General features: G+C 37.6%; 1 protein-coding gene across 2 annotated transcripts in view; it reads right to left on the bottom strand.

The window, feature by feature from the left end:
• Positions 1–2,635: 2,635 nt before the first annotated feature.
• Ndfip1 (Nedd4 family interacting protein 1) overlaps positions 2,636–21,464 on the bottom strand; it is a 113,271-nt gene continuing 94,442 nt past the window's right edge. For both annotated transcript variants that reach the window (XM_013020403.1, XM_013020402.1), the window contains 6 exons: positions 20,221–20,351; positions 15,959–16,046; positions 14,409–14,533; positions 12,403–12,469; positions 9,345–9,450; positions 2,636–3,625 (listed from right to left, as the gene is read on the bottom strand). In XM_013020403.1, coding sequence (XP_012875857.1) covers positions 9,347–9,450; positions 12,403–12,469; positions 14,409–14,533; positions 15,959–16,046; positions 20,221–20,351 — 515 coding nt within the window. In that variant the 3' untranslated portion in view covers positions 2,636–3,625; positions 9,345–9,346. The remainder of the gene's footprint in view (positions 3,626–9,344; positions 9,451–12,402; positions 12,470–14,408; positions 14,534–15,958; positions 16,047–20,220; positions 20,352–21,464) is intronic.

Here is a 21,464-nt window from a genome sequence, read left to right on the forward strand (position 1 = left end):
CAGGCTGGAGACATATCTCAAGTGGTACAACACTAGGCTGAGCAAGCAAGCCAAGTAAGTACAAGGCCCTGAAATCAAACCCCAGTACTGCCAAAAAATAAACAACAAAAAACCCTGAAAGGTAAAAATTATAACAAGCAGAAAAATAAGGACCAACCAAATGCCAGCAAAAATTATAAAACATTCTACTAAGGTTTGAACATCAGGCCTTGTACTTGAGAAACCAATTAAGTTATATTCTTTATAGGACTTAACTGGATTCACCACTTAAGTTTCACCAAGGGCCCAGATCTAGTAGGTAATAGGGACCATGATTATTTTTTCAGAAAGTATGCTCTCTTCCTTAAGTTACTGTACAGTTCTATGTCTATTCTTGGCATGCTTTATGTTTAATATTTGATTATTAAAGTTTACAAGAGTCAGGGCCAAGTCTTTTTCTGTTCATGTCAATATCTACTGTGCCAAACCTCAAGAAGATTGGGGATGGTAGAAATAGGTAGAGTTAGATTCAAGCTAAGGCCAGGGTTCATTCCTGGGGTCTAATTTTGATGATACTTACCCTAGAACTTTGTCACCTTAGGCAACCACAAAACTGAATTATCACTTTTATTGGCTCTGATACTCATGTCAGTAGTTACAGCTTGATTTACCACTTATCATTAAGTATAAACAACTTATAACAATTTATAGCTAAGTAGAATACTTTTTATTATAAGACCACAGTAAAAACCAAGGAATTTATTTGTGCTATTGAAGACTCATGGTGGGTTCAAAGTTCAAATCAGATACAACAATAAAGTCAAGAGCTGAGCACAACTGATTCACTCCTTTAAGCCTAGCTACTCAGGAGTCTGAGAACTCAGAATCATAGGTAAGGAGCCAGGCCCAGCAGACAAATCCAATTTTAATCTCCAATTAACCAGCAAAATCCAGGAGTGGAAATGTGGCCCAAGTGGTAGTGCACCAGCCAAGAGCAGAAAACAGCTGAATGTGAGACCATGAGTTCAAGCTCTTGTACAGGCATAGAAAGAAAAGAATTACTATATTCTTCACTAAAAATCTTGTGTTTGGGTTGAGGTTGTAGCTCAGTGCTAATGCTTGACCACCATGCTTAAGGCCTTGGGCTTAACCCCTAGCACTACAAAATAAAAGTATTTTTTTAAAAGAAAAACTCAAAACAAAATTAGCAAAAATATTGATTCTTACTATTTTTTAATAAGTACATTTTAATATCTTTTATTTCAAAACAAAACAATCCAGCTTTCTGGGGGGGAAAAAGCAGCAGAAATTGGCATGCATTATACAACTGCAACAAGAAGGAAAGACACACCAGAGGCCCAGGTTCCAAACAGCCAGTTTAGTCTAAAACCTTTGGCAATTAACAGTGGTTCCTCTGTTTCTTCTTCCAAGATAATTATAAAGACTCACTCTTTAGCCAAAAGGGTTGTTCTTAACTTGCTACCTTGTAGCATTCCAAGTGTACTGCTGAGCAATTATAGTCCCAGCTATTAAGGAGGCTGAGGAAGGAGAATCAGTTAAGGCCAGACTGCACAACAGAATAAGACCGTCTCAACAATAGTGAACCTACCAACAGAAAAGAGAATTAATAAAAACACTGCAGAAACAGTAAAGATTCTAGATAACATAAGGTACCAATTTCCCATATCTGAAACAACTTTAAAAAAAATACTGAAAAGGATAGAGAAATCATCCCCTTCACTGTCTTAAAAGCTTATCAAATTATACGTTTACTTTGACAAAGTCAGCCACATGTGTACAAATAGGAATTCTAAATATTTCAGTTCACTGAATACAAAAAAAAACAATTAAGGCACAAGGACCTAAAGAATGAACACAAAGCTGGTCTACAGTATTGGAAAGTAATACAATTTAGGACCGAGTTTCTATTTTGTTTTACAGATAACTTAAATCCCCACAGGTCTCCCGAGATTTACTCAGATTGTTAGGGATCTTTTCATTCCATTATGACCTATAAAAACTTTCAAACCCTATTGGTATAATCTGATCCAAAAAAGTTTTGAGATTTTCATAAATGCCCTTCCTTTATTGCAAAACAAGTTAACTTTTAAATAAGAATACACAGATGGGTGTGCCTTCCCACCAGTTATCCTAGCACTTGAGATCATAAATTCAAAGTCAGCCTAAATGCCACAGTGAGACCATCTCCATAAACTAAAAACTGTAAAGCAATAAACAGGTCAGAATACTTATTATCAATGCAACAGACTCTTGGTGTTCCTGTTTGACTTCCAACAAACCTACCTTTCTGTGTATGATATAACCTGCAAAAGAATTCTTATGCTGATTCCAGATATTCACAGGCAGCAGTTAAGGGATCAATTACAGGTCTTATCCAGTGTTCTTACTTACATGATACTAAGTGATAGTGCTGTTTTATACAGTAAGACTGTCTTGCTGTACTGTTTCACTATATTTCATTTGAATAAGTAGAAAATGGAACAAATCAAACAATTATTTTATATACTAGTGGCTTCTAAATTTAAAACAACTAAGACAAGATTAGGAGGAGGAATGAGAAATCTATAGCCTCAACTGTTTTTTTTACCAATCAACAAAAAATGCAAACCAAAAAATTAAGCACTAATGTACAATAAAAGGTGCTACACAAGAGACATTTATTAATATTCTGTTGTATTTACAGTTTTAATATAGCAAACCAAGGTAAATTACCACTTGGGCAGAAAGCACATCATTCTACATTTATAACAAATAGGTTTCTGCTAACACATTGTAAAAGCAAGTAGTACAGTATGTTAGGGATCATCTCAAAAGTTCCAAGCTAATTCTTTCTTTATTCCTAGTAACTAATCCACTGGGATTCTAATCATACATAGGTCCAGAATTACATTTTAATAATTAAACTGCATTTATCTTTGTTCTTTCTATTTTATACTGTGACAACACTTTAAAATTCCTTAGGTACATACCACAGAACAAACAGGTACTGCAAAGTTTTGAATACAGACTACAAAAAAAAGAATGCTTATTTACCAATTAAGAACATTTTTTTTTAAATCATACCTTAATGTATTTTGCACTATGATTTTGCTTTCAGGTGTTTACACACAGTACAACTGAATGAATTTCTAGATTAACTTTAACAGTAAATATGGATTATGGGTAGAAATGCAATCATAACCAAAGTCTTAACTTTTGAGAAAACCCCTTTAAAACAATCAGCCTTATACATATCTTACACTAAAATCTTTAATTCCAAATTCAGTTTGAAATGGAAAATGAAAAAAGCAAGATTGCCCCCTACTGACTACAGGGACATGGCTCATGCTACTTAAAATGACTACAAATAATATATAAGGCATTATTAATACATCACAGACTTGATTGCAAGAGCTTTTTCAAACATTAACCACTAATGATTCAATGATTACAGAATTCTGCATTAACTATTAAAATTTTACACCTAGGAACAAATAAAGAGAAATGATCTTTTTCAACAGTACTTTATTTTTTAAAGCAGGTGATTATTCCTCTGTGTTCTGCATCTTGATTCACTTCCTGCAGGTGTTCTCTTGCTTCTTGAGAGGGAATTCATAAACGCAGGAAGGCCCTTGCCAGAAAACATCTGCCAGAAAAGGATATTGAGTAGTGAAATTCTAGTTAGCTTGTTATTTTGGCTAAGAGAAGGATGTAGTCACAAAAGAAGACAGGATGTTTGGAGATATGAGAAGTGCATTTTAACATAGTTTTAAGATTACTATACACTGACCTCATAGTACTGAATAGACATTCCATTTTCAGTTCTTAACATTATCGAGGCCTCCAGAAATAGAAAGAATGGGTATGCTTGCTCTAAAATCCCATGAGGTCAGAAGTTTTATTCTGTTAGCTCTTCTAACAAAAGAATGGAAGTAGTCATTCTTCACCCTATACTTAACCCTGTAAACTTGGACAGAACTCAAGTGCACAGGTAATTTTCCAAATATACCTGATGCTACTGTTTACCAACCACTGTTTACCAACCAGACAAGACATCCAGTGGAAGCAAATGAACTCATGCTATACTTAACAGATCATAGCAAATATTAAAAAAAACGACTAAGCTCAGAGATTTCACAAATATATACATTTTTAGAACAAATTTTCTTTAAAATCTGTACCAATGTACCAAGTACCAATGTACTTGGAGGGCATGTTTCTCTGAAAATAACAAATATATGTAACTCCTAATTTTAATATGCATGACTGAAGTACATAGTCTCAAAATAATGTCCTTACTTCTCCCCACAGTGCCTGTAATTGAATCAGGGTCTCTAAAGACCAAGGCTATACATACTTCATTAGTGCTCAAAGAAATAACTTGGAATAATTACAAGTAAATCCCTACCATAATACTAGAAAGAAACATACATTAACTACTTCATTGAGAAACTACTTTGTAGTTCCTAGCTCGGAATAACAATTGCATGGACTCAGTTCCATCTAGGCCCTTAGCTCCCTTTTTTATCTCTGCAAATTACTGTAACCAAGAAACTTTTTTGTTGTTGTTGTTGGTTGTAGGGCTTGAACTCAGGGCCTGGGCACTGTCCCTGAGCTCTTTTGCTCAATGATAGCACTCTACCACTTTGAGCCACAGTACCACTTCTGGTTTTCTGGTAGTTAACTGGAGATAAGAGTCTAGTCAGAGTCTAAAAGACTTTCTTGCCCACACTGGCTTTGAACTGTGATCCTCAGATCTCAGCCTCTGACTAGCTAGGATTATAGGTGTGAGCCATCAGCACCCAGCTTCTCTCTTTTGATAGAATACCGCATACATTTTTATTTTTTTAATGTTAATTTTATTTTTTTTATTCTGGTTATGGAGCCTGAACTCTGGGCCTGGGTGCTGTCCCTCAGCTCTTCAGATCAAGGCAAGAGCTCTACCACTTGAGCCATGGTACCACTTCTGGCTTTTTCTGCTTATGTGGTGCTGAGGAATCGAACCCAGGGCCTCAGGCATGCAAGGCAAGCACTCTACCACTGAGCCACCTTCCCAGACCAAGCATACATTTTTAAAAGGCTGTCAAAATGCAGAGAAGCTATAATACTGGAGAAAATTAATGAAAAAACAGTCCAACATTTTTCTGAATTACAAATTCAGGGTATTTGGTAAATCAGTGTTACTGATACAAGGGTAACTTTTTGGGCAGAAACATGAGACAGGCTTATTAAAAGCTGTAAAAACAAACAAAAAGAAAATCTATATACTATTATCAGATGGAAGTTTCTGAAATGAATCCTAACAAACCCAAGCCATTTATTTCTAGTTTCCACCAGTAGAAGAAAACAGATGCAACAATGGCGTACAAAAGCGTAGACAGCCTCCTTCATTCCTTGCTTCTTCATCAACAGTTCTAAAGATCCTCCAAGTCAAGCTTGCCACTAATAGTCATTCCAAATCTCCTAAGAGGATACCCAGGTTACCAAGGGTAAAATCTCAATCATCACACAGACTCCAGATGAAAGTCGGCTAGAGAGGTGCTGCTGTATAAAGCCTGGGTACCATTCAGAGTCGTTTGACTAAAGTATCACAAAGACACCAGCATTCAAAAGCTACAAGGCAAATAGAACTTAGGGGCTGCGGATACCTTTCTTAAACTGAATTTTTTTTTTTAAAGAAAAAAGTCCACTGGAAATATCATTTCTACTGTCTTGCTATCATACAACACAGTCTACTAAATCAAACTTTATCTTCAGGATGTCGTCCTTTAGTAAAAATAGGTGTACTAGGATATAGGATCATATTTCAATGATAAAGACTCCTAGCTTATTAATGCCAGGGACTAAAACTGTTTTCCAAGGAGGTGATCATAGTGGAGTACACCTGAAGCAGGAGGATCTCTAGTTAATGTCAACCTGAGTTATACTACGACAGAATAATTTTTTTAAGTAAATCTTTTCCTTTTATTTCAGATATGGTTAAATACATTTTGCTTCATGTCTATAAGAGTTTTTGGTACAATGCAAGTAGTGTTACAATCAACCATGTCGCACCTCACAGGTACTGACACTAACCTCTCATTTATCTCACAGATAAGGGAAGGCAGCAGTCTTAAGAACTTTTTTCCTGAGTAAAGAAGAAAAAGTTTCAATACTTATCAGGTTTTTTGTTGTTGTTGTTGTTTGGAGCTAGTCTTGGGGCTTGAACTCAGGGATTGGGTGCTGTCCCTGAGTTTTGTTGTTGTTTTTTTTTCGCTCAAGGCTAGTAATCTATCACTTGAGCCACAGCTCTACTTCTGGCTTTTTGGTTAAAAAAAAAAATTCCCTGTCTATGATCTTTCTGGCAACAAGTCAGCTTATGGTTAGGCTGTCACTTGGGCTATCACTATCAAAGAAATTAGGAGTCAACAGAAGAAAAGAAAGCCCTAATATGTCATCTGATGGTGTCCAGCCCCTTCTCTAACTGAACTAAACTAAATTTCTTGGAACTATAGAAACAAATTTTCTACATTTGGATTTAGATGGAGAGGTCGTATCCCTTTCAACTGAGGAGGGACCCTCAATCCTATGGATATTATATCAGGTTCCCTCTGGGGATCTCTGGAGAATGAGTAAGAAAGTCATTGGAATTGTAAATACTGCCTTAAGCCCCCAAGTCTCTTAATTCTGGAGCTCCAAATCCCCTCTGGGCATATCAGGAATGGTTCCAAACCAAGCAGGGTATTGACTCGAAGCAGGAAAGCAAATAAATGCTATTATGCTGTCCAATGAGGGCTATGCATATACCTGTACACATGTTTTTCTCAACACCTAAAGGATCCAGCATTAGTGTACCAAGCTCCTAACTTCCATCCACAGAACTGTTACTAAGGACTGCTGGCTTCAAATCATAGTTCTATAGATGCATTGTTTTAAATTTACAACACTCATATAAACATTTAAAAGACCCTCAGGCTTTCTCCTCACCTGACCACTATTTGTATGCATTAGAAGCACATAGTAAAGGTAGGCAATCCCCTCCTAACTTAATAATGAAGAGAACAGACAAAAGGATATTCTTAATCCATTGAGAAGTTCAGAGCTACCATTTACTACCCATACAGAGTAACAATAAAAAATAAGTTCCTGCATGATATTTTGAGCAGCACCAATGCTAAAGGAATCTGTAGGTGACTTAAGAAGTGAAAAGAGGACTCACAGTAACCTCAAAGAATAACTTTTGCTAAGAGTGAAACCTAGGGCTAACCACCTGAGTATAATAAGATATGCAGATGACAAAAATGACAAGAACTGAATAAAACTACACAGATTATTTGTAAGACCCTCAAAATTAGGACGTCTCAGACACAAAGACACAGAGCAGGACTTAGGGTCCATGCCAGGGGGTGGTGTATATTGTATCCAGACCTTGTGACTGAGTTCAAATTCATGACATGCCACATATTTTTAAACATGTGAGCTCCTCCCTTTAAAAAAAAGTCAGAGGCAGAAGCCAGTGGCTCACGCCTGTAATCCTAGCTACTCAAGAGGCCGAGACCTGAGGATCGAAGTTCAAAGCCAGCCCGGGCAGGAAAGTTGGTGAGACTCTTATCTCTTTCTCTGGTGAGAAAACCAGAAGTGGCGCTGTGGCTCAAATGGTAGAGTTCAAGCCCCATGACCGACCAAAAAAAAAAAAAAAAGTAATAAGTGTAAAATACATAGTCTCTTCAAGAAATTTACTTTAATACAAGCTTGAGCTACCTTTTAATTAGTTAAGTAATCTAATTAAACACATAAAATATTTAACACAATATCTGACACATGGGAAACTCTTAGTGTTATCTTTGTTATATCCTGCTTGAAAAAATCTTTTGTTGAATTTAAGGTGTCATCATGTTAGTTTGTTGCTTAAAAGTTTTCAATGCTTGTCATTACCTGGCAAATTAAGTATGTTTTATTTTCTTGAATCATATCTCTTGAGGCCACCAGTCTTCACACTTGAGAACTCGACTCAATATATATTACCTATACAAAGCATGATGCCTAACAGTAAATACAGAAGTTCACATGGGCTTAGCTGCTTTGAGCCAACATATCACTGGGATAAAGGCAGCTTCATAAGCTTGATGGCTAAGCTTAGCCTGCAAGCAGGCTAAGCAGTACTCATTTAAGAACAAATTCCACCTGGCTTTCGGGCCTTGATCTTCCAAATTCTTTATGTTCCTAAGTCCTCCCCAAGGCCCTTGTACTTCCCTGTCCCTATTTCTGCTCTTCATCTGGCCTCCAATTTCTCCCCACAAACCCATCCAGAAATCTACTAGTTAAAATTCTTTTTTTCCTCCTCTAGTAGTGGGGCTTGGGCTTAGGGCCTGCTCAAAACAATTCCATCTCTTAAGGTTTGTCACAAATGCTGTGTAACTGCATTACAAAGCCTTCCCTGGGGTTCTGCTGGACTGGTCTCTTAAGTGTTCGAGGCTCCACTCCATCACTCACATAGCTCCCCAAAAGCATAGGAAGCAAAGAACGAAGTCTGAAAAGACCTAGTTTGTCTTGCCAAAGAGGTCTCTGGTGTATTCTCTCTTCCCCAAGGCCTTCCACTCTTCCTTTACTGGTTGTGGATTGATGTTAAGCTAGAGTTGAGCTCTAGGGAAAGCTATGTGTGAACCAAATAACCTTGGCAGAGCTTTTATTTCCTGTTTCAGGTAAGAAAGTTCCTTTCTCCCCTTCCTTCCCTTGGATTTGACCTCCCTCACCATCAGAATGACTATCTGGGTATAAACATGAAGAAAGGTGCCAAGAAAGGCACAACAATTAATTTTAAGAGATAAAGACCTTGGTGGGCTTATCAGTAGCCCAAGCAAAAGGAATTCTTCCAGTCTCTTCTCACTGCAGAGGGGGGTTAGGGAGTTCTAAATGAGAGAAGAGTACTTGGGCCTGGAGGGTTCCTTCTGAATGTTGTCATCTGGAAATGTTATTACCATGAACACTGTTAAAGGTGCAAGATTTAATCAAGCAATCAATGTACTAGACCTTCTGATGACTACTAAGACCCTTGCTTCTCCCTCACTGTAAAACATAAAATAGTTTGCCTTTACAAACTAGCTTTTGTAATTCCCTCCCCTTACTAAACTAAAAACTGCAAAAAAAGGCAGAAGCTGTGTCTTTCTTATCTTCCCTGGGTGCCTTACCACAGATCCTTACTCAAAAACTGAATGGATAACAAAGGAGGAGGCAACAATGCTTGATAAGAAATGTACTCATTACCTTGCCCATGTAATTGTAACCCCTCTGTATGGTATTTTCACAATTAAAAAGAAAAAACTGAATGGAAATCTGCAGTGAATCACATGAGCAAACTGGGAACAGAACTTTTTTTTTTTTAATACCTTTAATAAATAAAGAGAACTCTGGTCCTGGGGAGATTTGAGAAAGTTTCTGGCATCTTCCGAACTTTTGCATAATTGATAAATCCTCTGAGAAACAGGAGAAAACCTAATAAAAAAAATCGAGAATGAATTTATGATTTCCATGTTAAGTCCCTTCCCCAGAAATATCCCTTCTGATAGAAATACTTTTACATTTTTCTGCTACAGGCTATTAAAATATGAACAATTTCCTCCAGAATCTCCAAGGGATCTTTGTATTAAACTATCCATTACTCAATGAGATAGCATAATCTCAAGAGCCAAATGTCCTTTTTTTGCTTATTAAAAATCAAATCTGTCTGAAAATGAAGTAAAAATTAAATGAGGACAAATGTTCACCTTTGGAGGCCTTATCAAGTCCAAAAGCACTTTAATTAATTACACAAAGAGGCCAAATTAACAACCATGGTTTTCTTAAAAAAGAAAGAAAAAAATCTAACTTTCTTGTGAGATTTCTTCTTCTGCCAACAGTACATAATGTTGTCCACTAGATGTCAGCACCCCTTTATCTATTATAGCAAGTGTTCCGCTCTTTCAATTAAAACTGATTTTAACTGTACAGTTTGCACCTTGTCAAAACAGTCCAAAGGGTAGTGATGCTCCCCTCCAATGCAAACTCACACTGACCCTCCTCCTTCAGAGATGGACTCAGAGTCTTAACCGGTTTTTTTTTGTTGTTGTTGTTTTGTTTTGGTCATGGGGCTTGAACTCTGGGCCTGGGCACTGTCCCTCAGCTCTTCAGCTCAAGGCTAGCACTCTACCACTTGTGCCACTGTGCCACTTCAGGGTTTCTGATGGTTTATTGGAGATAAAAGTCTCAGACTTTTCCTGCCTGGGCTGGCTTTGAACCATGATCCATAGATCTCAGCCTTCTGAGTAGCTAGGATTACAGGCGTGAGCCACTGGCACCTGGCGATCTTATCAGATTTTAAACACTATGTACAATAAATGAATATTTTTATAGCTTGTATAGCTACGAATAATCACAATAACGCCTCTAAAAACCTGTACTCCTCAACAGTCAACTCCACTCACCTGCTCCCTCCTTTCTTTTCCAAGCTCTAGGCACTTCTGGACACTTTTTACAATATAGTCAGGGTGAAAAACTCTCTTTACCCAAATAGGAGGAAGGATTGGGGGAAATAACCAAGAGTCATGGTGCCAAGCTCATTTAACACCATTCTGTTTTGCACCAAAAACACAAAATTGTACAACCCCTTCAAACAAAGTGGTTAGGGGAAGCCTTCTGAAATGGAGAGCACATGGAATCAGCTACAAGCCAGCTCAGCTCAGGCCAATTTTGCTATGAATTTCAATTTATAAAAGAAGTTCAATGCATTCACTTTTTAAGTAATCTATGCCACAATCAATCGGAAAATATACTTACTGTCTCTTATTTGGCTTATTTAGTTTGGTTTAACTTCAGGTTTTTTTCTTTTTTTGCCAGTCCTGGAACTTGAACTCAGGGCCTGGGCACTGTCCCTGGCTAGCATTACCACTTAAGCTACTGTGCCACTTATGGTTTTTTCTGTTTATATGGTACTGAGGAATCGAACCCAGGGCTTTATCTATGCTAGGCAAGCACTATACCACATTCCCAGCCCCTCTACGTTTTACTTTTTCCTGGTGGTGCTGAGAATCTAACCTAGTACCTTAAGCATGCTAGAAAAGTGTTCTGCCTCAGCGATAACCGTGAACCCGACTTTCTCTTAGATTATATCATAAAAAATAAACAAGCCAAGGATTTATCCTCCCTAAATAACTCATCAGTACTTTTTATTACTATACTTCTGAATAATCAAAGCAAGGAATATAATTACTTTCTCTTTCTCAAATGACATTTCAACCAACAGTAGAATGGATGATGCTGTTGGGGGAGGAGGGTAGAAACGATGTGACGAATGACTTATACTTCTAAGTCAAATCTAGGATCAGAAACATATAGTTCTGTCAGCTGAGCAAGGCAGGTCCTGACTGTAATGAGCCCCTGCTGGGCATAGGTATAGGCTGGGCCAGCCAGACGCCTTAGCAGCAGTATCACCACCTTAATAAAGGAAGCAACCAAAAAGTTCAGAGCAATGTCACAGACGCACAGTGAGGCAATCATATAAGAGCTATACGGTAGCCTTGTTATTACTTTGTAGAATTATGGCAATGATACTGATCTCTTATTTCATATATCTTTTCTTTATAAATAGTGAAGAGCCCCCATTAAAAATTTTATTCCATTGTACAGAGAGTAAAATTTAAGATAAAAAATCTGAAAACTTGAAAAGTAGAGAAAAAGAGAGGAGAGGCAGACAGAGACAGACAGAGAGAGAGAGAGAGAGAGAGAGAGAGAGTTTTGTTTTGTAAAGCCTCTCCCTCTATAAAACACTTCTTACTCTCTGGGCTGGACTGAGAGGTGGAGTGCTTGCCTAGTTGTGTACTAGCTTCTGAGTTTGATCTCCAAGCTGAAAAAACAAGCCGTGCACAAAATATAATTCTTATTCTTTCAAAGAATCCCAAAACTAAACTGGTTTAGACATAACTTGAAGTTAAGTCTAACAAAATTTTTATGTTTTCTGTTACCCGCTGACAGATCTAACCAGACATGATGAGATATATACTCAGGAGCTACTTCAATTGTTCGTAATATGTCAAGCAATCTAAGGCTGAGTTTGTGAAACCTTTAGGGTGGCAATAACTCACAAAAGGAAAAACATCAACAGACTAGTCATTTTACCAGTATGCCCCATTGATCACAATGGAGATATGTATGTGTAAATGGGTTGTTACTCTAATAGTGACAATACTTTACTCTTCAGGAAAAAAACATTTTAAAAATTATACTGGGGTTTGAACTCAGGGCTTTGTACTTACTAGGTAGGTATTCTACCTCTTGAGCCATATCCCTAGCTCCAAAAATTATACTTTTAATTGATACATATATTAAGTAACATACAAATATACTGTAATTTTAGTTGTATCAAATTTAATAAAACCACTTCTCTCCTTTTCTTATGTTAAAAGCACTTACCTAAAACCAAGAACACCCACCAGAGCCAGTACTGACCATCAAAGTATCCAGGGAAATAGGTCGAAAACTGAAAACAAGGCAAATACTTTTAGCAGCTTAACAAACATAAATTCACATATTAACTTTAAGGACTCATGTTGTTATACCATTACTGTATTTGTGTCTTACAAAGGTCTTAAATATACAAGTGTTGTGAAAGTTATGACAAATATAAATCTATTTCTTTTCATAGAAAGGCAATTTTTAATTATGAATAGTTATGAATTCTTGGTTCTGAAAATATACAAGTAGTTTTCTTTTTTTCCTTCTGCAGTCCTAGGGATCAAACCCAAGGCCTTGAGCATGCTGGGCAGACAATTTACCACGAGCTACATCCCTAAGCCCCTTTTTTATTTTGACCACATTGTATTTGCTCTTCTAAAAATATGTGCAAGTAATAGTTTTACTTTGCTTATTCAGTGCAACTGAATAAGACAACTATTTGGCTGATACCACTGCCTCCTTTCTAATAAGGCCCCATTTGTTCATGGCCTGACCTGGAAACTTTATCATGTACATCATTGTAATCCCATGGCTCATTGTAATCCCATGCCAGTAACTGGGTTAGGAATGAGTACAAGGTGTCATTCTACCAATTTGAATTAAGGTTTCTAGAAACACTTCTTTGCTCTTAAAGAAAAAAAGGAAGAGGCTGGGCGCCAGTGGCTCAAGCCTGTAATCCTAGTTACTCAGGAGGCTGAGATCTAAGGATCACGGTTCAAAGCCAGCCCAGGCAGGAAAGTCCGTGAGAATCTTATCTCCAATAAACCACCAGAAAACCGGAAGTGGCACTGTAGCTCAAGTAGTAGAGAACTAGCCTTGAGAGCTGAGGAACAGTGCTCAGGCCCAGAGTTCAAGCCCCACGACCAACCCTCCCCCCCCAAAAAAAAAGAAAAGAAAAGAAAAATAGAAAAAAGGAAGGGGAATACAGATGGCACTGGGCAGAATTTTAACTTTACAATGGTATAAAAGCAATATGCATTTTTCAGGAACTATTCCTGGAATTTTGACCTTTTCTCAAGATAGTGGCATGTGGTATGATGTTCTCTCAGGGTGTTGGGTGATAGTGAGCCACAGCATGTAGTCAGTGATACAAATGCAGAGGAAACAACTTGTAGGTTCAGTGAACTTGGTACTAGCTATGATGCTAAGTGGGTTAAATGGACCAACGCAATATTTCAGCTTACAATACATTTATTAAGCCATGACCCCATTGTATAAATCAAGAAGCATCTGTAGTTTTCACTTTTCTATGGAGTGCTGTTGTGTTTCAGTGTGATACTTGAAAACACCATCTTTTAACCCCAAGGGAACCGAAATTAAGAGCAAATTACTGAAAAGTCAGCTGTCTCTGATGATGCTGAAAATTAGTTAACCTCTGTGTCAGCACTTGTTCTCATGAGAGATACAGACCTTTCCCTCTACTGTTTCTCTGATTTTCTAAGCCATTAGGAACTTACGTTATTGTTACATTCAAAAGTGTTTCCTGCCAGGTGCCAGTGGCTTATGTGTATAATGCTAGCTAGTCGGGAGGCTGAGATCTGAGGATCATGGTTCAAAGCCAAAAAAACACATCGTGATCCTCACCTACCACAGAAGTTACGGTGCAGAGATCCCTACAATAGCTGAAAATCCACAAAGTAGCAATAAGTGAACTGAGATACAGTGAGGGATGAATGTATAATGCTACTACTTCCTGTATTTTCACCGTTCGTGGGGGTCTCTGGAACATAGCTACCTAGACAGGTGAAGGATCACTGTAGACCAATACTCACTAGCTTTGACTACAAACCTTGTGGTCAGGAATCATTTGAAAATCATTTGGGTTCAATTTCATCATGAAACCAGAACAAAAACAAAGTATTATTTTAAATGTTAGGATAACTCAATGCCAATAAAAAGTCAAATATTCAATATAATTTTATCACTATCTCTTCACAATTTACTTTTTCCATCATACCACTTACCCTGACAATCAGGATCCACTTAATTAGAGAGAGACCAAATCCTGAGATGGCCCCATACCTTCCTGCAGCTGAGGTGGTCAGGCAAAAAGACAGGAAAAAGCCAATCCAGTTGAAGAGGAATGCCACTAGAAAAGCAGATGGGAAAATGAGGTCCCTAGTCAAAGAACAATGCCTCTGCTTAAAACCCTTTCACCAGGATAAAAGATAGCCAGCCCTTTACAACTCTCCCTGTTCCTCTCCCAAGAGCCCTCCTCCCTAAAAGCAAAAATATCCTCTGTTAAAATCAAGTTTTTCATTATTACATGCACTTCTATCTATTGTTGAAAGTGCCTCACTGCTCAACAAACTGTATACATATGACTTGTACTATTTGGTGTTACATATTTCAGTAGGTAATGACTTGGGAGCCAGGTGTTTTATGCCTGTAATCCTAGTCAGTCAGAGCAGAAAAAGCCCTGTGAGACTCGTCTCCAATTAACAACACAAAAACTAGGAGTGGCACTGTGGCTCAAGTGGTAGAGCGCCAGTCTTGAGCACAAAGAGGCTCAGGGACAGCATCCAGGTCCTGAGTACAAGCCCCACAACTGATAAAATAATAATCATAATTATAATAATGATAATAATAATAAATGACTTGGGACACTAAACTTAAAAAAAAAAGACCAGACATTTTAAAAATATTGATTCAAGCTACTTATCCTCCTGTGCTCTGTGAACTGACAATTTACATAACATCATCTCTATAAGTACTGTATTTTCTTTATAGATTTTAGTCATTGGTGGTTATTTATTTGGTGATTCTAGGGTTTGAAGTTAGGAGCACTTGAACCATATCCCCAATACTTTTTGCTTCAGTCTCTTTCAGACAGGGTCTTCTCTAAGCTGGCTTGACCTTAATCTTCCTGTCTCTACCTCCCAAGTAGCTGGGATTACAGGTATGAGTCCCATACTTGGCCCCTTTCCTTGATGTTTCAATACAGCACATAGCTGGCCACTTTTTTTGGGAGGGTCAGTCATGGCACTTGGACTCAGGGCCTGGGCGCTGTCACTGAGTTTTTTTATTTAGCTCAAGGCTAGCACTCTACCACTTTGAGCCACAGCACCACTTCTGGTTTTCTGGTGGTTCATTGGCAATAAGAGTCTTACGGCCTTTCTTTCCAGGACTGGTTTCAAACTGTGATCCTCAGCTCTCAGCTAGGATAACAGGTGTGGGCCACCTGGCTAGCTGCTTACCTCTAAGTGAGGTACATAAAAGATAATAGGGTCAAACATCAGAGAGGAAAAACCTGGCTGACTCTGAGCTGTCAGAAAACAAACTTGCAGAACAAAATTTATCAGACAAGGGCAATTCAACCCTGTGTACATGAGTATGAGGAGGAATCATGCCAAGGACTTCTGGAGATCTGGAAGATGAGGTTTAGCTCATGTACAAATGCAGCATTCTTACGACTATTTTAATTGTACTTTCCATATACTAATCCAAAGCACTTAGTTTGGTACGGAGCAAGATTGGTATGGAGCAACTCTGCTCTGTGTATATATATACTTACTGAAAAAAGTTAACATGAAAATCCCATCATTTCCTATCCTCAGCTGGTCGGCATCATCAAAATCATCCCGACCCACAAAATCTTCATCCTAAAAGAAAAGAAAAACAGTAGGTTAATTCTTAATGACTTTTGGGCAAAGAACTGATACAAAGAGAAATAAAATAAGGAACAAATAAAAGAAAATTTATTGCTATGGCTCAATTTAAAACTCTGAGCATCAAAGGTTCAAAAAATATTTTTAAAAATTTCATTCTGCATTGTAAATAAAAGATATAAGATCATAAATAATTTTTTCCATAGTCTTCTAAATGAAATTTTTATTTGATAACCCATATTCCTGTCTGTCTGTCTGTCTGTCTGTCTTGTCTGTCTGTCTGTTTGCTGCCTGCCTGCCTGCCTGCCTGCTGCTTGCCTGCCTACCTACCTACTTACTTATTTTTGGTGCCGGGATTAAATCCAGCATCTTGCACATACTAATTAAGCATAAGCTCTATCATTGAACTATGATATCAATGAAAAAAATAGCATGGAAAATACAGCTGAAACTGGCTCACACACACAGAAAGGACAACATGACTACATATCAATAATCTACACTGCTCAGATCTGGAAGCATTTGTTTGTATTGGTAACAGTCTGAAATACACCCACCTCCCATTCTAACTTGAAAACCAAACACTGAAGATATAAAAATAGAAGGAACATGACACAACATTTGTGAACATGCTTTTCAATATGTGTATTCACATATTTAACAGTAACTAAATATAACATAATGTGAGAAGTGAAGATTTCTGAAAGGAAAACAAAATTGGGCGCAACTAAAACTTGTTCTGCACAGAAAAAGTGCTGAGAAAATTCATACCAAACTGTTTCCAGGGCTTCCCTTAAAGAGTGGGAACTACACAAAGGGTAAGTGGCACTGACAGCTCCCTTTTCTAACTTTAAACACCCCCTCCACTATTTCAAATTTTTATAAGAATGCATTTGTTTTATAGTTATTTCTTTAAATATTAAATGTCTAGTATTCTGATTCAATATTAGCTGAAGGTTTCAACAAATGAGAAAAATATTCTGCTTTTAACATAACTACTCCAAAGATATATTGCAAAAAAATGTATGCAAGTAACTTCTAGTAATACTTAAAAATGCCTTTGAGCTATTCTTCCCATCCTTGGCATCTATCACAATTACTCCTGTAAGTTTTGCTAGGTTAATGCCATTAGTCCCTTCATATTCCTGGTCAAACCCCTATTTCTTTTTGGTGGTACTGGTGACTGAACTCAGGGAATGGCAAGTACTCTGCCACTTCAGCTACACCTGCTGTCCTGTTTTGCTTGTAGTCTCTTGTTCAGATAGGGTCTCCTACTTTGCCCAGGGTGGCCTCAGACTGTGATCTTTCTACCTCTACCTCTGAGTACCTGGTCTTACAATGAGTACTACTAAGACCAACTTGCTTATGAGATAAGATTTTGCTAACTTTATGTCTGGGCTGACCTCAAACCTTGATACTATCTCCATCTCCAAGAGCTAGAATTACAAGCACACACACTATAACCAGAGCTTGCTGCTCAAAACCAGCAAAGGACTACACAAACCATATCCTATATACTAAATTTCATTGTCTCCACCTAGCATTTCAGGGATTCTACAAATAACAGTTTTGATCATATCTCCTTTAACAAACTCCTTGCACTCAAATAAAACCAATTACTACATTCATAGAACTGAATTGACTTGTACTTGAATTTCTATCTGCTAAGGCTTTTGTCTTCTGCAATGTTCTTATCCAACAAAACTCCAAGTCTAGGCTATAGGCATGGCTTAAGAAACAGAATCTCTGAGCTCAACCCCAGTACCACCAAGAACAAACAACAATAATAAAGAAAAACAATAATATCAAGACCTCCAGGCCCACTACAAGTCCCATTTCCCACCATGTATAAAACATAAAAGAAATAGCTTGTGATCTATCCACTTAAGTTAGCAACTTCATGTGGCTGAATAGCTGGGTCTGTATAACAACTGGTATCAGGCTGCATATCTGATTTTGCAACTTGGATTTTCCACTCGATATAAACATCACCATACAGCCATATTACTCAAACATTTTTAATGGCTGCTTATTATATTTTGTATAGTTGAAGCATACTCTATTTTTTACTAATCCCCTATCATTATTAGAAGCTTTATGATGCTTCTATATGTTGCTGTAATCAATATCTTTGTGTAAAATTGTGTATTTCTCTCATTAAGATGAATTACTAGGATTGGAATGGCCCCATCAAAGGACATTTATGTTTTATTAATGTTTAAAATTTTTGCAAAGTTGCCTTTCTAATATCCACAAAAGAAAGTCACAGTTCTTGACGTCACTGCTCTTGTGTAACAGAGATAAAAAAGCACTGATGACCCTTTCACTCTGGCTGTATGCTAAATTCTGTATAACGATCTATGCTTTATGTACAAATGTACTATATGAGTATGCTGAATAATAGAATCCTAAGAAGCTCCTAAATATGTACATTAGTCAAATAAAAGAATTCTGAAGAGTTCTGTGTTCAGCCTAATCAAATCTCCTACTAGCTCATTTGCCACATATCTAACAAGTCTGCAAAGCACAGTGAAACAAACATATAAGGATGGACTTTGGAGTCTAGATTATCAGGGTTGACCCTTAGTTCTGCTATTTATTAGCCAAGTGACATTTGACAAATTGCTTCATTTTATTGGATCTATAAATATTTACACCTGTAAAATGAAGGTAATACTGTGTGGATTGGAAATGTACAAAATATAGCTAACAATTACGCACAGTGCTAAATGTCTTAAAGGCTCTCAATATGACTCCCTTGACCTTAGACAACAAGCTCCATGAAGATTCTTAGTTTGTCCTTGATATTGACACCCATGGGGTCGGCCTAGATTGGGCAGATAAACTATTTCTACCAGGCAGGGATGTTAGGCACTTCATTCCTGTAGTTAGTGCAGTCTACAGTTTACTATGATAAAATTTGAGGAATCTCTAGGGCCTATGCCATGAACTGCATGGCCTCTAGTCTTGTTGATGTGTTTCGTGGGTAGATTTTTTTTTTGGTGCCAGTCCTGGGGCTTGAACTCAGGGCCTAGTACTGTCTCTTATTCTTAGCTTTTTCGTTCAAGTTTAGTACTCTACCACTTGAGCCACAGCCTCCAGTTCTGGCTTTTTTGCTGGTTAACTGGAGATAAGAGTCTCATGGACTTTGTGCCTGGGCTTCCAGTCGTGATCTGCAGATCTCAGCCTCCTAAATAGCTAAGATTATAGGCATGAGCCATTCGTACCTAGCCTAGTCTCATTTTTATCACTCACTTCATTTCCTGCCAGGACTACAACAAAAAGCTTTAACTGCTCTACATTTGTACCGACTGCACCCTGCATGTATTCTCTTCTCAAGATCTTCCAAGGTGCTACTTACACCAATCTTAACCTGGGTGAATATTTTTTAAATCAAATCTATTACTAACATCAAAAGCCAAGAGTTCTCTAAAATTTGTGGTTTACTTACACATTCCCAGCCCAACAAATCAACAGAAAGCTGGATAGGATCTGAACTTACTATGCTAGAAGGGCTCATCTAGATCACTATTGAGGTCTCTTGTGTAAGTTTCATTCTAGGAAGTCACATATAACACCAAGATATGACGTGTACAGAATGAAGACAAGGTCACTGTGTTTCCTAAATCATCTCCTGCTCCAAGATGTTTCAACCATCCCAAGACTTAAGAAAGTGGCTATAACCAGGTACCAGAGGCTCATGCCTATAACCCTAGCTATTCTGGAGGCTGAGGATCACAGGATCACAGTTTGAAGCCAGTCTGGGTAAGGAAACATAGTGAGGCTCTTATCTTTAATAAAGTACCAAAAATCTGGAAGTATACTGTGGCAAGTAGTAGCCTTGGACAAAAAGCTTAGGGATAGCACCCAAGCCCTGAATTCAAACCCTAGAACTGGCACACATACAAAAAAAAAGTGGTGGTAGTAGTTGCAAAAGTATAGGGAAAACAAGCAGGCTCCTCTAGGGATTTTCTGTTCACTTTATAACTCTTTCTCTCTTCATTTTCGGGGGAGGAAGGATGTTTATTTCACAAAAGAAAATGTATTTGTTTAAAATGAGCTATACTTTTACTAATCAATACAGACGTAGGTAATAACTCAAACTGGAAAATGAAAGTAAGTAAGTTCCCTCAGAGCTACCTGTCTATAGATGGCAAATTACACTTACCCTTCCAGGAACCAAGGGTATTGTGGCTTCAGCCTTGGTTCTTTCGGCTTCATCATAACTGGGCAGCGTAGTAGCCACATTATAAGATGGGGGCTTTGGAAACCCAGACTCATCTTTATAATCAAAATATACTGCAAAAAAACAGAAGTCACAATTACTTGGTGAGTAGCTGAATGTGACAAACCCAGACACATCCCTAAAACTACACATAGAATAACTGAAGAAAAGACAGTTAAAATGTTAGATTTAGAAAATTTACTTATTTGTTTCAAACTTATTCACTTGATATTTAAAATCCAGCCTTTGTATCCTTGTTTCTCTTTTGAAACACTAATACTTTAAAAAATCCAGTGAGTTCTCAAAATAAATTTAATTTTAATATTGGAATATGGGCATGGTGGCTCTTAGCTGTAATTCCAGATACTTGGGAAGTTGAGGCTAGAGGATGAGCTCAAATCTAGCAGCACAGTAAGATTTCATCTCAAACAATTAAAAAAAAAAACTACTTCATATGTTTTCATGTAAATCTGAACTGTAGTTTTCTTCTATTAATAAACATGAAAATCAAATTTAAGAAGGGAAAAAGCCTTAAAATTAATTTCTTACAGATTTGTTTTGACATTTTAACTTACATTTTATTACCATGTATTTTTCCTCTGATGTACTAATGGTAACTGATTTAGTTACAGAACAATTATTTATCTCTAATCTTTCAGTTACTCTTTAATCACAGTATTTCCACTCCCATTGATCTGTATTATAATAAAAGATCTCACTTAACTTTTTGTTTCTACTGTTCTCAAACTGTTCTTTCTAAGTTGCTGGGATTACAGCTATGAGCCATTAACGCTGACAATAATTTCTGATTCATAAAAACTCATTTTCCTGAAATCACTTTTTTTTTTTGTCAGTCAGAGGGCTTGAACTCTGGGTCTGGGCTCTGTCCCTCAGCTCTTCAGTTCAAGGTGAGCGCTCTACCACTTGAGCTACAGCACCACTTCCGGTTTTTGAGTGGTTTATTGGAGATAGGAGTCTCAGGGTCTTTCCTGCCCAGGCTGGCTTTGAACCGAGATCCTCAGATCTCAGCCTCCTGAGTAGCTAGGATTACAGGCGTGAGCCACCGGTACCCCGCTGAAATCACTTATTTAGAATTCTAACGGCTCAACAGAAAATAGGAAGTAAACTTCTTTTTCTTTCTAGTTCCAAGGCCTTTGAATATTAATATGAAATACTACAAATCCCAA

Source organism: Dipodomys ordii, unplaced genomic scaffold (genome assembly GCF_000151885.1).
Source record: "Dipodomys ordii isolate 6190 unplaced genomic scaffold, Dord_2.0 Scaffold50, whole genome shotgun sequence".
Taxonomy (NCBI): domain Eukaryota; kingdom Metazoa; phylum Chordata; class Mammalia; order Rodentia; family Heteromyidae; genus Dipodomys; species Dipodomys ordii.